This window comes from Micropterus dolomieu, linkage group LG09 (genome assembly GCF_021292245.1).
Source record: "Micropterus dolomieu isolate WLL.071019.BEF.003 ecotype Adirondacks linkage group LG09, ASM2129224v1, whole genome shotgun sequence".
In the NCBI taxonomy this organism is placed as follows: Eukaryota; Metazoa; Chordata; class Actinopteri; order Centrarchiformes; family Centrarchidae; genus Micropterus; species Micropterus dolomieu.
Genome location: NC_060158.1, coordinates 5,934,504 through 5,951,553, shown reverse-complemented (window position 1 = coordinate 5,951,553; position 17,050 = coordinate 5,934,504). Strand labels below are relative to the sequence as shown.

General features: G+C 41.4%; 2 protein-coding genes across 5 annotated transcripts in view; both read left to right on the top strand.

Moving 5' to 3' along the window:
• Positions 1-17,050, top strand: part of LOC123977135 (major histocompatibility complex class I-related gene protein-like) — a 232,886-nt gene that overhangs the window by 42,943 nt on the left and 172,893 nt on the right. The gene's annotated exons all lie outside the window — the stretch shown is intronic.
• Positions 4,869-16,318, top strand: brd2a (bromodomain containing 2a). Of its 2 annotated transcripts, none has more exons than XM_046059640.1 (12): positions 4,869-6,479; positions 9,633-9,939; positions 10,090-10,227; positions 10,494-10,635; positions 10,821-11,008; positions 11,109-11,621; positions 11,951-12,079; positions 12,230-12,421; positions 12,578-12,843; positions 13,147-13,466; positions 13,720-13,848; positions 14,224-16,318. In XM_046059640.1, exons 1-12 carry the CDS (start codon positions 6,448-6,450, stop codon positions 14,346-14,348), a joined length of 2,481 nt encoding a protein of 826 aa, XP_045915596.1. In that variant the 5' UTR covers positions 4,869-6,447; the 3' UTR covers positions 14,349-16,318. The 2 variants fall into 2 exon arrangements, with proteins under 2 accessions (XP_045915596.1, XP_045915594.1); XM_046059638.1 differs by having other exon boundaries at positions 4,871-6,479; positions 14,221-16,318.

Genomic DNA, 17,050 nt, shown 5'->3' with positions numbered 1-17,050 from the left:
GATGTTTAGTTTATTCTGTTTAAGTGATTACTCATTCAAAAGAATTTCCAGTGATTAAATTAAGTAAATAGCTTTCCTCAGACGTAAAATAACAAAATAGCACTGTATTTATCCGCTGAGTCTAACGGAAAATGTGAAACTAAAATGTTTGGAAAAGGAAATGAAGTATGCTAAATATGTCTGAAGAACATATATTTTTAAACTGTTTCCTCTTACCTGCCGTGTCCCCTTTTCCATTTGGGGACACGGCTTTTATCCACAACTGGACAAGTCTTCCCCAGTCAACTGGTCTTTAGTCTTAAATGTGTCCCCCGAGGTAGCATCTCCCTTTGTCTTGTCTCTTCCTTGCATGCCTTACTCTTTCAATTTTCTTACTTACTATTTTTCTACTCTCTTTCTTTTGATGCCATTGTAGATGCTGCTGGCAGATATGGGGTGGCAATAGAACAGTGGATAAGACACATGTCTTTGGTGCGACCCGGGTTCAAAACCCCACTGTGACACATTCACCAAAGTGTCCCCTGAGCAAGACTCTTAACCCCTAGTTGTTCCAGAGGTGTGCGACATACATTGCAATTGTAAATTGCTTTGGATAAAAGCGTCAGCTAAATGAGTGAATGTATTGTAATTTTGGTGCATACAGTATTTTGACCAAAGCATTACAGTGACATCCTTCTAACAAAAACTGCAAAGACTCAGAGACATATGCTGGAAAAGAGATTACACAAGTAGGATTAGGAAACATGTTAATCTTAATCTCGTTTCATGTCACTGATCATCTTTGTTGCTTTTATCCGTACCAGTATGAAGCATATCCTGCCCTGTTGCTGGTTTGTGCCGTACACAGTTGCTGTCTTAACACAACCACAATTAATATATATTGTACCTACATAATACACTGGCCAATGAGTAACATCTTATTTTATAGATTTGCTCTCTCTCTCTCTCTCTCTCTCTCTCCACCAACCTTCTGGAGGAGAAAGTCCACCTTCATTCAGATGGAAATTACTCACCTTGGAGCCTCTGCTTCCTTCTTTGAGAGTATAATGAAGTGTCCCGGGTGTTGTTCACACATCTACAACTCTTTTTGCATAATTAATCAGCCGTTGTTTTCCTAGACTCTTTAGTTATCTTCCTGGAACTGTTTTGCCCATGATCTTTGGGTTTCAGGTGAATCTATGCGCTTTATCGCTATATTTCTTGAAGAAAAGAGCACCGTTCAAAATAAGATATATAATCAATATATAAATATAATAAGGAAATCGGTCAGTTTGGTGCTGTGGTGTTGTGGAGCCTGGTGGCTGTTGGCACAAATGAGCCTCCAAAGCGCTTTGGGGCTCGGGGCTGGATTAGTCTGTGGCTGAAGGAGCTCCTTAGCTGCCTCAGCTCAGCGTAGAGAGGATGAGAGGTGTTGTCCATGATGGTTTTCAGCTTCCCTCTCATCCTCTTCTCAGTCAGTGACTCCACACTGTCCAGTTCCATCCCCACCACCGAGCTGGCCTTCCTCACCAGCTTGCCCAGTTTGTTGGCCTCACAATTCCCAATGCCACCTCCCTCAGCAAACCACAGCAAAGAAGATACTGGCCGCTACAGACTGGTAGAACAACCGTGGCAGCCCGGTGCTCACATTGAAGGACCTGAGCCTCCTCAGGAAAAACAGCCTGCTTTGTCCTTCCCTGTAGATGTACTGCTATGTAAGCAGTAACAACGACAACGATTAAAACTTAAAATGGCCTTCTCTAGTAAGATACATTATCTTACAATAATATGAAGCACAATCATCTTATCAATCCATGTTATGAGTCTAACAAAAGACAACTTCAACTGAAACTACTGTTGTCTTTGATTGGAAAACTGCCTCTATGCCTGATCTGTCTCTGACTTATAGTGCAACACAGGGAAAAAGACACAATTCAACAATCTCCCCTTGCTGCTGTAATTCTCATTGGATGAGAGTCAAAAAAATACATATACATGTACATGAAAAGCATGTTTGAGAAAAGGCTCAGTATTACTATTTTAGCAAAGGGGATAAAGAGAAAGTAGAGACATTTGCAGCAACAGCACAACACAATGGAAAACAATACAGGTGTGTTTTTGAATATAGACTTTGTCAAGCAAACAACAACACGGTTGGATGCAAATGAAAGTAGCTGGGAAAGAAAGATCAGCATGCTCGTGCCAAATACTTTGATGTGCAAGAACAGAGCTAATGCGAGATGTACTCTTAGTGTAGTGAGTTTGTTTATCTGTGTGTGAGCTGACTACGCAACAACATTACTGAATAGGACCCTTAAATACACAATGTTCTTCCAAACCTGATCTTCCGTAGGCCAATCTGAAAACTGCTGCTTGCATGTTGTTGCTAAGGAAATCGTGCCACAGTGAGAGAAAGTGATTGGACTGAAGAGTCACAGATCCACAGAGTTATGCAAACACAACAGCCACACAAAATATCCAGCACTCAGAATACATTTATTTTGTTACAGTCTATTTAAGACACTGTGGCTTATGCAAACAGCACAAAAGCAAACTGTGATCCTGGAGTCAATACTGAACCAGTTTACAGTAAATTTGTAACTCTGGTAACATATGACTCAGGACAGAGGCGTTGTGAGGGAGAGAGCTTCCTTGGCAACCATTTTTGAACTGACTGTCATCATGTGACAAACTGATGCAGCCAAGCGCTGAAAAAAAAACAGAGACAGGGACACACGGGGAGACAAACGGAGGGAGGGAGGGAGGGAGGGGGAGAGTGAGCACTGCTGGTGACTCAGAGGAGGCTGATTCTGACGTTATCCACCAACCCCTCCCTTCTCCCAGTTCCCCTGCTTACATGGCAGATCCTGGACGTTCCACAAAATACACTGTGTGCACAATTATTAGGCAAGTGAGTATTTTTACCATATCGTTATTTTTATGCATATTTAATAACTCCAAGCTGTATAAAGTTGACAATTGGATGTAAGCATATCAGATGATGTATATTTGTGTAATAAGGAAGGCTGTGGCCTAAATGCTCCTTTATTATGCTCTTTTTGCATCCAAGTTAAGTATTAGCAACAAAACCTTGATTTACTGTTCACGCCTCAAAAGTTTCACTATTTCAAGAGTGATGCATCTGTCTGAAAGGGATTTGGCCCGTTTTATCTGAGCTAATGAAGCTGCCTAAAAATTACACAAATACACATCACCTTACATGCTTAAAACCAATGAGCATTCAAATTTATACAGCTTGGACTTGCATTAAAATGATGATATGATCAAAATACTCACTTGCCTACTAACTGTGCACACAGTGTGTAACAACATAACACAACATATTGTGCATTTTGTCTAGTGAATGGTCAGCAATATTTGGCTCGCCCATATCCATGCCAAACCTTTAAGTCATCACTTTGTGGGAACAACTTTTTATTGATATTTTTTGCATGTGATCAGCATTCAGAAATGGTGAGAAACAAACAATATAGTGAAATGTGACCTATAGAACTATTTACTATAGTGCTATAGGTCTTAATATTAGGTATTAAGGCCCGCACCTCCGGACTCCTGAACAGTTTCTGTACATGTGCAATTAAGTAACTTAACTCAGTGTGAAACTGTGAAGCGGACTTTGGGGAAAATTTTAATATTGCTGAGTGCAATAATGTCCAGATAGAACTTGTGCAGTACTTTTTATAGTTCATTTATATATATGCGTGAGTTGTTTTCTTTTTATCATTCGCCATATGCATCATCACGGCTGAGTGTAACATTACTGAAATATTGACTGTGCAATATATAATATGTGTTTTGTCAATTCTTTTACTTTTTCTTTATTTGATTCTACATCAAGGGAACATGCACTTAAAATCTCGTTGAACTATGTTAAGTGACAATAAAGCATTTTGATTCTGATAATAGAAAATGAGAAGAAACATAAATAATCTCAATGTCCTCTAGAATCAAAAATCTATTTGCTATTTTTTTGTTTGTGTTGTTGAACCACACCTCAACAATACAAACATCTATACACAGAGTGAGCAATATACGGCCTGCCATGGAAAATACATAATAACTTGCAGGATATAATCAAATTAATGTTCAGTCTGAGAGGATATTGATCAACAGCATAGATATAAACTATTATGGCTTTTTTCTGCTTAAATCTTAAGTCTGTAGCTGAATCCCATCTCCTTTCCAGGGAACACTCAAATGTGGGATACACTCATTCACCATTATGTAAAAAAAAAAAAAAGGCGAAACTGCTCTTAGCAGTCTCTTGCATTCACGGCAGGTACGCATGCGCAGTGCTCCTTGTTGGTTGCAACACTGACATCGAGATCGACTCGTCATCTGGAGAAAACGGACGTTTCTAACCCTTTTGAGATAAACTGAGCCACTATACACGAACTGTGCAGGACAACTACGATCATAAACGGATTACAATAGGGGAAGTTCGGAAAAAACACAATCAATAATATTAAAAAAATTCTTCGTCACGTGGTCACGCTTGACCAATCGGAGCGAGCCGAAACCAGCGGAAAGTATTTCCCTTTGTTCGGATATTTTGGCTACTTTATATCCAAATCTGAGCCTAATGCTTTGTATAAATCACAGGATGTGGATGAGGAGGAGACGTTTTCTGGAGAAATGACCCGCGGTGGATGTGTTTTATTGCGTTGTGAAATGCCACGTGTTCAACTTTTGATAAACAGTATTGCTTTGGCGTATCTCGATCTCATCACATGACTCCCCTCCCCCACCCGGCTCAGGGAATGGGGAAGAAGGCGGACATGTTGGAGGCAAATGTGTTGGTTAAAAAGTATCGAGGTGGAGGACAAGAAGATTATTTGACGAAAGGTTTCGCATTATTTTTTTTTATTTTTCCGGATTTACCAGTCGACATTTCTATTTACTATAAATTCAAGGTTTTTTTTATATGTCATACTTTGAAAACATTTCTTTTTTTTATAGCCTTATTCAACTTTCCTTTTAAACCGTAGTCTAGCCTACTTTATGTTTTTAACCGTGTAAACATATGTAATACTATTGTAAAGATCTTTTAGTGTTAGTTTGCATCGTTTATTTGAGTGACATTGTAGGGAATTTGTAACCTTCATGTTGGGGGATGGGCGCATGTGGTTAGGTAACCATTTTGGGTGGTTGTTGAATTTGTAGAGAGGTCGCTTTTTAAAGAGACGAATTCTTCTAAATAATTACTAAGTAGTTGATTGTTGTAACTGTAATCTTTGTAATTATTTTTTAAATGTTTGGTTTAGTCTCGTTTAAACCCAAGGTAAAGGCTCAGGTATGGTAGGCCTGGTTGTTTTCAAACCTATACAAAATACGGTTTTCTTGTGATTTCCTTTTTAGCTTTAAGTTAATTAACGTAATTGTTAGTTTTGTTGGGCAAAAGGAGCTTTTACTTTGATCATAAAGTCTTGAGGCCAGTGAGGAAAACTGCTGTGTCATTCAGTGGTTATTGATAGATCCTTTGACCCCCTCTAGGTGTGGTCTTTTTTTATTGTTCTTGAAGTAAATAAGGCAGCAAATGTAGAGCCTCGCCGATGTATATTCACGTATGACTGTAAGCTTTGTTTTGTTTTTATCTTAGTACTACTTTGTTGTTTGTGAGCCATGGAGGCCTTGTTTTGTGTTCTCAAAATGGTGGCTTTTTTTTTTTCAGCAGCACTTGAACGCTACTTGTTTCACTTCAGTTTGTAAGCGTGATGTGTGGCTGTTTCTGTTTGTTGTGTTTGATGTTTGACCTTAACTTGGCTGTAAGTTATTCCATTGTAGTAACTGTGTCACTGCGCTTAAAGATGGCGGCCGTGCGCCTCTTCCGAAAGACAGAAATGCGGACATTCTGGTAAGTAGAGCGCTCGTGGGGAGAGGCTCTTGGCTCTTGAGGGGTACGCGTGACCTGCTGGAAGAACCAATGGGCTTCTTGGGCTTCACCCTTGAAGCCCGCGTTCCAACCGTGTTGACCAATCCCTGTCGCCGCTTTGCACACGTTGACGTAATGTAATATGATGAGGAGGAGAGCCGCTTCGTTGCCTTCGCATTTTGCACAGGATTAAGCGGAGGAGCCAGTTACATGCTGGATTTCTGTAATGCTGAATAGACCGAGCCAATAGTATTGTGTAATTTTCTTGACGGACAGCAGGAACTTGCGAATGGGTTGGGCCGAAAGTTTGTCATTAAAGCCTCAGTATCTAGGGGTGTGGTGACTTTGAGGGACGTCGTAAGCAGCGAATAGAAACCCAGAGGGCGTGGACTTTCTGAGATGGGCTATCCAATAGAGCGAAGAGTCGGTCTATAAAAGCACGGGTGTAGTCGCATCGTCGCCATTTCAACGAAGCAGATTAAAGGAGTCCAGTGTGGCGGGGAGCGGAGAAAACTGACGAACAGAGACGGATCCAGGTCCGAGTCTAGCTAAAAACAGAATCCGGATCCATCCTGATGGAAATGGCTGTTAACCCGCTCCTTGACAGGTATCTACCGGTAAAATTGACTCTCAGCTATCAGTCAGAAGGAATATTATAAACGTTTGTCATGATTTTTTTTCTTTTAAATGTCGTTGATGTGAAGGCTGTGTATTGCTGTGTAATACGAGTGGAAGGGAGAAATGGACACTGAATGTGCAGGAGGAATAAGTTTGCCGCGTCGTTAACGGGATCAACGTTAGACGCGAAAAATTATGTTGAGGAAATAACAATGTCTTTGTGGGTTGTAACAAGCTGCGACTGTTGTTCGCACTACGCCGGCGCCATCTTCGGAGCGCCTCTGCCGTTGGCCGCTCTCTCCCGCTGCCTGGCAGTTGGTGCTAGCATTGTTAGCATTAGCTTCACGGACCAGAGCTTTCCCCTGAATAACAACAGCTCGACCACTCTTGATCGGTGGATCTTATTTATATCAAGCTAATTGTTTTGTAATTAAGTGATCTAAATATGACTACCTGACAAAAGGTAGGTTAACAACCCGACTTTTAGTGACCATATTATAACTTCTAACGTTAACGAAGAATTAATTGAGCCGGGTTAGTGTTAAAACTCGCCGTAGATGATCTCTATAAAGCGGGACAGCGGAGCGCCGCCACACCGGCATTATTGCGTGTTTCCTCGGGTTGTTATTGTAGCCATGTGACGGTCAGGGGTTGTTGTGATCACTGGATCAGCGGCATTGTAGCGTTAGCACAAAAGCTAACGCAGCTAGCCATGTGTGTTTGGTGTTTCAGCTGGCTGCCTGGTTACATCGCTCAATGTCACTCAACCTAATCCAGGTAGAAACTTTTTATTGTGGCAAAAGTTAAACTCACCAACACGGTTTATACTTTTATATTAATTTATATCGTAACTCCACTGTAACTTACTTCAGTGTCAAAGTTTCTTCTGTTTTTTTTACCCTTTCCTCGCTTTGGCACGCATACCTCCATTTTTACTTATTTATTAATGCGATTTACAGCTAAATTAATATAAAAATGTTTTTGTTTAGTTGTGTTAATGTTATGTACATGATTACTTTTCTTCTTTAATAATAAAGTACACTAACTGTCAAATGTGTTTCCAAAAGTTGTATCATTCAAAACGGATTGCTTTACCAGACAATTTAAATAGATAAGAGTATAATAATAATAGTATTTGTATTTTATTAAACATTTATTCTTTTAACATTTAACAGTTGCAGCTAAGATGAGCTTTTATCTATTGAATTTTGTTTTATTGAATGATTTTGTTAAATATGAATAAGTAGGATGGACTAGTGCAAACATGCTCCAGACGCCTGGGGTACAGGTAGGACAAATGGATACACCAATGCGTTACACACCTACCCCATGGGAATCCTTAATTACTGCATGATGCAAACACAGTAATGTTTGTAACACTATTTGCATCAGTTGCATAAAGGTCACTTGTGAAGGTGTTTGTGCAAATTCAACTACACAAATAAAATGAGCCGATGTGGATTTAATGTTTTCCAGCAGACAACTCTCTTGCAATGTTAGTAGGTCTACGGAGATGGGCTATGGTGAGTTCAAGAAGGACATCCCCTCACATCAAATGGCGATCCTGCTATGTGGGTTTTTCATTAGGGAAGTGAATACATTTTGTGACTGCAGTTATGCATATATGGCACAACGAAGTTCATGTCTCCACCTTTTAGCAAGTAACTGGTTATCATCAGAGCAGGCTAGTGTCTAATGAGCCGTATGTGTCGGGAACCTCTGAGCGTATAATTTTGATCGGTTATTAAAATGGAACATCCTAAAGTTTTCTATATGTATGCAAGTGTTTATCAGTTCAACGCGGTATTGATATCGGCATGGACTCAGGAACTACTTGAGAGGCAGCACTGTTGGAGCAGTAACTACATGCTAGAAAGACTAAATTGTGCAGGATTGGTGTAACACCAGTCTCTGGTGCTGCATTTTGACTTAACTGTCCCATCTGGCTGCATACAGCTGTTTGAGGGGGGGCATTGGTGTTTTGTAGTTGATCCAGATCACCGTTTGTCGCTACAGCATTACCACAGTTGAAGTGCTGCAGTACTGGTGAGATAAGCTGTAGAAATATATTTCCTAGGTGGACCTGTGGACATTATTCTGGCATGCAGAGTCACTTACAGAATAACAGTAGTGGGTACTGTAACTCATATGAAAGTCTGTGTTTTATAAAGACATTATTCCTAGGTATTAAGAGACGTGTTTTCATGCATATTGTTACTCCTGGAGAACTAACACTGTCCAGGTTATAGAGCAGTGACTCAGGCCAATGGCAGCCCCTGACTCACACTGTATAGTTTTACTTGCGTTCTCTGTGGAAAATACCTTTTGACGCTCCAAGTTGCAGTGGCTAACGGAGCCCCAGTATTACTGAGGATGTATAAAACACAGCAGGATGATACCTTTTTCACCTTTTTAGAGATTGTTACTTTGACATAGTGACTCTTAGTAAATGGGTTTCTGACAACATTTTATTACATTTCTGGACTGTAGAATAGTCAGTGCTTGTATATCAGCTGAAACCCACAGTCCTTTAGGGAAAGTGTTTGTTTTTTTCCCTATAAGAAAATGGGGGTGGTGGATCTGTGAGATGAGGAAGTGTTAGTCTGTTCTGACTGGACTGGGAGTGCTGATATGGCAGAAGTATATTTCAATTCAGGCTGACGTGTGCTTGCTTGCTGAGTAATGTTAAGAACATGTGTGTCTGTGAACGGGATTTACAGGTAGGGGAAGATTGTTAGGATAAGATGCAATGTATGTCAGGATTACACTATATATATAATTTTGTGTACATATTAATCACAGGATCCCTGAAAATAACCTTTTCAGTTCATGTCTTTTTTTTTTATACGGATACATACTCCAAAATAGCCAAAACCATTGCTTCTGTTGCAACTCAGTATTTGAGTTGCTGCAAATGCAGGCAGCATACCTGGTTCTATTAATTAGACCAGGTACATTTCATAATGGACAAAAGGACACTTGTAGTTTGGCTGTCAACAATGTGATGCTTTTGTTGAAATGAGAAGCAAACCTCGCTCTGCATGGTAGACTATTAAAGATGAATTTTCATACTGCATGTCGGTCTTGGCATCAGTCTAAGAAATGCAAAACAGTTAATTGGTCTTTCAACTACTCTCTACAGCTCCCATGTCGGGATTGAGGTTGGCATGATGGGAGTCACAACGATGGACCAGGGTTCTGGCGCAGCTGGAAAACGAATCCGAAAACCTTCACTGCTCTATGAGGGCTTTGAGAGTCCCGGGATGCCCCCCCTCAATCAGATGGCGTATTCGGGACCCCCACAGCCTCCGGTGAAAGACCCCGGCCGACAGGGGAGGATGACCAACCAACTTCAGTTCCTACAGAAAGTCCTGCTCAAGTCTCTGTGGAGGCACCACTTTGCCTGGCCTTTCCATGAACCGGTAGACGCGACCAAACTCAACCTACCTGTGAGTGTGTCACGAAATTAGATATTACCCGTATCTCCCCATAGTTGGTAGCAACTTCGCAACATTATCAGTTTGTATTTTCCTTTTTAAATATGTGAACATTACTGTGCCACGGTTTCTTGTCCTGATAGTGTATCTGTCTCTCTCCAGGACTATCATAAGATCATCAAAACTCCCATGGATATGGGCACTATTAAGAAGCGACTAGAAAATAACTACTACCGCAGTGCCAGTGAGTGCATGCAGGACTTTAACACCATGTTCACCAACTGCTACATTTATAACAAGGTAAGACTTGTGTGAGTCTGAGACAACCTGACATGGACATACGGAAAACATGCAGATTTTTGTCCACTAAACAGAATTTATACACTCAAATATAAATAAAACCCCTAGGAATTATCTGAAGCCGGTGCCAGATGTTATTTGGGAAACTTGTTTTTTTTACTTATTGTATTAATGTGAGTGTAAAAGCATGTTTTTGACTTTACCTACTTCATATATACTTCATCTTTTTACTGTTGTAACCCTTTTGTCCAAATGTCCTCCTGCAGCCTACAGATGACATAGTACTGATGGCCCAGTCTCTGGAGAAGGCATTCCTGCAGAAAGTGGCTCAGATGCCGCAGGAGGAGTTAGAGCTGCCTCCTCCCATTCCACGGAGCAAAACGGGCAAACCTGGCAGAAAAGGCAGAGGTAATGCAGGTGAACACTGCCTACAAGCAGATTAACACAGCCAAACGCACAAGTCTGCAATCATCATCATCACATACAGCACATATAATACATATAATCTTTTGTGTACAAAATGTACAAATCATGTGACTGAATATTAATTTTTCTCAATCTGCCCCCTCCTATCTTCACCCCCTCTCTTTTAGTCTCTGGAGGAGTGACGACAGCTCATCAGGTCCCAGCTGTCTCCCAGTCAGTGTACTCGCCTCCCACCCCGGAAACACCTGACCACATCCTCTCCACCCCCCCACAGACACTTTTGACCAAGAGCCTGCTCTCTGAACAAAGCATCCCTAGCATTACGGGTCTGCCTCCCACACAGCCCACCACTAAGGTAATGGTTGGCGTTTGACATTTTCTGTGTGTGTAGTCTGTGACATCAGACTTCACATCCTTCTCTGACTCACCTTCTCTTCACCTTTCTTCAACCACAGAAAAAAGGCGTGAAGAGGAAAGCAGACACAACTACCCCAACCACGGTAGCCATGCCCATCATGAGCACCATGGGCGTCAGCGGCATCAGCCTGGGGATGGGCGGTGGGCACAACTCCCCGCTAACCCTCACATCTCTGGGGGTGGACCACAACTCCATGAACCAAGGCCTCAGCCTCAGCCAGGGGATGGGCATGGGGATGGGAATGGGGATGGGCATGGGTAGCATACCTATGATGGGTACCAAATCAGCAGGGGGGGCCAGAAGAGGAGTGAGCGGTCGACCTATCAAGCCTCCCAAGAAGGATTTACCAGATTCCATGGTGCCAGCGCCGGTGCGCCGCAGCAAGCTGAGCCCCCAGCTGCGCTACTGCAATGGGGTCCTGAAGGAGCTGCTCTCGAAGAAACACGCAGCGTACGCCTGGCCGTTCTACAAGCCCGTCGATGCCTCCACCCTCGGTCTTCATGACTACCACGACATCATAAAGCAGCCCATGGACCTCAGCACCATCAAGGTACACACATACACCTATCAACTTTGTCAGAACAGAGGGGGAGGGTGGTGTCTGTTCTCCAGTCCTGCTGCGACTGAATTACAGTAGTAGGTGCAGCATGAAAAGTGAACAGCGCTGTGACATTGTTACCATATTGCCCCTTTGCAGTTCTTTGTAAACCAAAGTCTGCACTTAATATGAAATGGTTTCATATATCTCAAAGATGGAAGTTGGATGTGAAGTATATGCCATTAATCTTACTATGTACATCGTATGTAGCCCCTCTTCTCTGATGGTTAGACTGTTTGTCTTAGATTATTTGGCTAAATCTCTTCTCTTATTGTCTTTAGCGGAAGATGGACAGCAGAGAGTATCGGGACTCCCAGCAGTTCTCTGCTGATGTTAGACTGATGTTTTCTAACTGCTACAAGTACAACCCCCCTGATCATGATGTGGTGGCCATGGCCAGAAAGCTGCAGGTAATGTTCTCTTTCAAGTAGTGAGATTTTCTTATTACTGTATATGTGAGCATAATTAAATTATACTAGTTTCTCCTCTTTCTCATTTTCTTCTCAAATCATCACACTGTTCTTGTTTTTAAACTGACTCACTCTGTTTAATTCTTGTAGGATGTCTTCGAGTTCTGCTTTGCTAAGATGCCAGACGAGCCTCCAGCACCCCCGAGCTCCTCATCTTCCTCGTCCTCCTCGTCGTCGTCATCTGAGAGCGAGCTCAGCAGTGAAAGTGAGGAGAGCGAGAGCAGCCCCAGCTCTGACTCTGAGGAGGAGAGGGCAAACCGGCTGGCAGAGCTGCAGGAACAGGTTTGTACTCGAGTGAATGCACACGAACTTCAGAGCAGGAAACCAGAAAGTCATGATCATGTTGAAATATCTTTTTTATTGTGGCATTAATGTGATGATCTAATGTTGCTATGTCCTTTCCTCCAATAACTCATCTGTCTTTTGTTCTCCCTTCAGCTAAAAGCCGTGCACGAGCAGCTCACTGCACTATCCCAGGGCCCCATCGTCAAACCCAAGAAAAAGAAAGAGAAGAAGGACAAGAAAAAGAAGAAAAAGGTAGAAAAGGAGAAGCACAGGAAGGTTGAGGAAGAGCTGCCGCCTATTATTAAACCAGCCAAGGCCCCCAAGATCACCAAGACACCAAAACCCAAGAGCAACCGTGGAACAGCCTGTCCTGTGGTGCCGATAAAGAAGGCACCGAGCAAGAAAAACAACAAGAGCAAGTGAGTACTGACACCTGTTGGACAAAGATGGAAATGAATCTACGTTGTGTATTTTGTATTTTCTGGGGCAGAAAGTCCCAAATGGATTCGCTTCAGCATGAAGTCAAACAGATTTAAGATTTGTGTATAAATAGTCATTTTGTTTAAAATGAGTATCAGTTATAAATTATTATTCATGTAATCATATATTGTTATATGAGCTTTCTCTTGTTTAGCCTCATCTTTGTGGGTTGGATTAGACAATCTGTCAGACATCTTTTAACAGTCTCTCCCTCCATCTCCTTCTCTCCTGTCCTCCGTCAGGTCCAAGAAAGGTGGCATGACCTTTAGCGTGCCTCCGCCGGTCCACGAGCCCATAGTGAGTCATTACGACTCGGATGAAGAGGAGGAAACGGCACCCATGTCGTACGATGAGAAGCGTCAACTCAGCCTGGACATCAACAAGCTGCCGGGGGAGAAGCTGGGCCGTGTTGTTTACATCATCCAGTCCCGCGAGCCCTCGCTCCGAGACACCAACCCAGAGGAGATCGAGATAGACTTTGAGACACTGAAGCCATCAACGCTGCGGGAGCTGGAGAGATACGTCATGACGTGTCTGAGGAAGAAACCTCGAAAGCCATATGGTTAGTATTACAAATTAACTGAGGATTGTTTTTACTTGTGTGATTAAAATGTTCATGCAATCTGTGTTTAAAAGCTGCAAGGGAATCAGTAAAAAATAGATTATTTTATGAAGTCTAAGGAAAAATAGAACATAATTACAGAAACTTTGAGCCTTAGTGTTGTTGCGTCCTCCGCACTACACTAAAGCAGTAGATATTTGATAATTCTGTACAGTACCGCCAACTTATTGTGATGTTGTCTGTTTGTACACAGCAAGTAAAAACAACATTGCTGGCAAGTCCCGTGAAGAGATCGCTCTGGAGAAACAAATGGAGCTGGAGAGAAGGCTGATGGACGTCAGCGGTCAGCTCAACTCTGGAAAGAAGCCTCCTAAGAATAAACGTAAGTCCTCCATACTGCCGTCTTACAGAGTGCAGTGTTCGTGGTAAAAGTGTCCAGATTTTCAAAAAAGATAAAGGTTGTCAGAAATCGGTAAATGTTTTTGCACTTTTAAATTTAAAGATGTAATTCTGATCTTGTTATATTGTTGAGTTTAATGGCCCTAAATGTCCTTTCCTTCATTTCAGTAGAAGCTCTTTAGGCTCCATGTACCAAATTATTGTTAACATGTCAGGACATTTAGATTCCTATAGATCCAAATGTTATTGTCATGTGTTGGACACAAATGTGCAGCATCTTTCTCTTGTGGTTTGAGTTTTACCCAAATCAAAATGCTGAATATGGTCTTGATTGTGTGTGTGTTGTTTTCTTCAGCAGAGAAACCGGCAACAGAGACGAACACGCAGCCGTCACGCCTCAGCGCCAGCAGCTCCTCCTCCGACTCCTCTTCATCATCCTCTTCGTCCTCCTCCTCGGACACAAGCGAGTCAGACTCCGGCTGAGAGGCAGGGGGTTTCCATATGATCGGGTCATGTGAGGGACCCTCGGTGTTTCGCTTTCCCACAAAGTGGACTGAACTGTAATAGAGCTACTGACGATGGAGCCGCAGGACGGATCAGACGAGACCAGAGCTAGGCAGGACTGGTCCGACTCGACAAGTGTCAACTCAACAAAGAGCGAGAGAGATGGGGCTTTCCCTGCGCTCGGCTCATTCATCCAGTCCTCTCCTGGACACAGAGACGTTGAGGATGGATGAATGGATGGAAAGAAGTGGAGTCATTGTAAAGTCCTGCCGTTCTCCTGGAGAACTGGCCTTGCTGAGCAGAGCGAGGGACGCTCCATCTCCTGCAACAAAAAAAAGGAGAAGAGCGACGCATGTGTTGGAGGGATAAGGGTGCTAGAGCCAGAATCTGTCTTATTTCTGGAGATATTTTCCCTTCTTCCCATGCTCCCCGTCTTCATGCTGTATAGATAAGGTGTACAGTTATATGAATATCTATTTTTCTTTTATAAAGAAGCATTTTATGGAGCTAATTTATTCCCTCATTCTGGGAACGATGAACTGGTGTGGGCGGAGTTGTTTTAGTTCTTGTTTAGTTTTTTTCTTGAGTGGCAGAGGGGAAGTGTATGTGTGTTAGTGGTGGGTGGGTGTGCGTATTGGTATGAATGTGTGTGTGTGTGTGTGTGCGCGCCTGCCTGCATGAATGTATGTGTTCGCATGCAAGAGTGCGAGATCCGACACCACAAGTGCAGCCTTGTGAATTTCCTCATAGTTTTGACGCAGGCGTTGAAAATCAGTCTGCACGCAGAAGCACCTTGGTTCAGTAGAATGCATGCAATACAGAGGAGCTGTCAAACATCTGCATACTCATGTACTACTTTACTGCATCCTTGTGTACTCATGTACTTGTTTGAAAAGGGTTGGCCACTGTACAGAAATGTGACATAGTTACACATCAGTTTATACATACATATTTCTGTTCCCATGTGTGCTGTCTATTTTTATTTTTATTTTTTTTCTTCATCCATTTCTCTGTAAACGTGTTGCTCTTTTTTTTTTTTTTTCTTCTTCTTGTGACCAATCTGCTAATAAATTGTGAGGACGTGTCTTGTCCACTCACCTGTGCCCAAATAACATCTTGGTTCTTTTGAGTTCTTTCGGTCTGTTCGGCTCGAGTCGTAAAACATCTGACTGGACTTTGAGGAAAAAGGTTTTGCTGGTTCTTATATTTGATATTTTATTCGAGCAGGTGAAGCAATTTGGGTTTTCACTTCTTAACACCACGGTGTCACAAAGTTAAAACTGCTTCATCTTTAAAAACAATTTGGGCCTTTTGAGATCTATGGCAGCTGATCGTATTTATTTTCTGTATTAACTGAGTTTTGTTTAAGAGTAAGTTTACTTATTTGTGTGATTTAAAACATTAGTTATACCAGGTTGGGAAGTTTGGCAGGTAAGAAAAGCAACGTGTCCGGTGAAGTTTGGGTTCCAGCAGTCAGTTTACCAGAAGACACACAGGATGGTTTTATGTTGTAATAATGATGCACTGTTTGTTTGGTGGAACTACTAAACAAGTTTGTGACTTAGGTAAGGTGTGTATCATTTTTGTTCTTTTTAAAATCACTATGGCTTGAGATTGAAGTATTGTATGTTTTCAAACTGATTATTTATTTAGAAGGAATTTGAAATAGATACTTTTTTTCATAAAACTGAAAATAATCAAAAGTTAACTATGACATATGCACAGATTCACTGTCAGGATTGTAGAAGTGTACATATTTTACAGTCTTGATCTTTTGAGCATGTTTTTGTTTTTCATTCTTTTGGCTACTGTTTTAAAACAAAAATACTCCAGACTTGTCAGTCTTAACTTTTCTGCAGTTTGTCAGAAATCTAAACGCCTCTGTACTTGACTTCCCATCATTTCATCTGAACATCTGTACATAAATAAACTGGGACATGTTCATCTTTTCACTGACTGGAGGGATATTTTATTTACAGATTATGTAATTTTAGAAACACTGAGCTCAAAGGGAATGAGGATGTTTATTCATGACTGATATAAAACTTTTGTAAACAGTGACATCTACTGTTACAAAATGTATTAAAATATAAAGCTTGCTATTTAAAGTGATAGTAATTGACATACAGCCCAGTTATTGGTACCTGAAATAATTGTAATCTCTCTTTGCTTTAATAAATTGGAGAATTTTAAATGACAAACTCCACAATTTTTTGAAATTCATAACTGACTGGTGTTTTTCTATTAATGCAAGAGATTTTTTTCTATTATATAAAATGTTTGTTTCCTTGAGAATAATGACAATCAGATAAACGTATAAGCTTATACATGTCTCCGTTCCCAGCTGTAACAGAAACAGGTGAACAATCTTCACTGATTGAAACACGTCCGTGTTTCCTGTGTCTCATGTTTATTTTTTAACATTTCTGTGGACAGAAAAGGAAAGCTTTCTTTCTGTGTCCATGTTGAGCTGCATCCTGTCTCTCTGTTGTTGTTAAAGTAATTAATTATACACAATGACTGGTGGGAGTAACTACTTTTAATATTGACAAAATCTTTACTTATATTTAAAATTTGGAATAACTTTTATATTGATTTAGAAATCATGATGACAGTATCTGTACAGTGTCTGCGTCACATAAAGTCTGTACATCTTTCAGCACTGCAGGAGATGTCTTGTG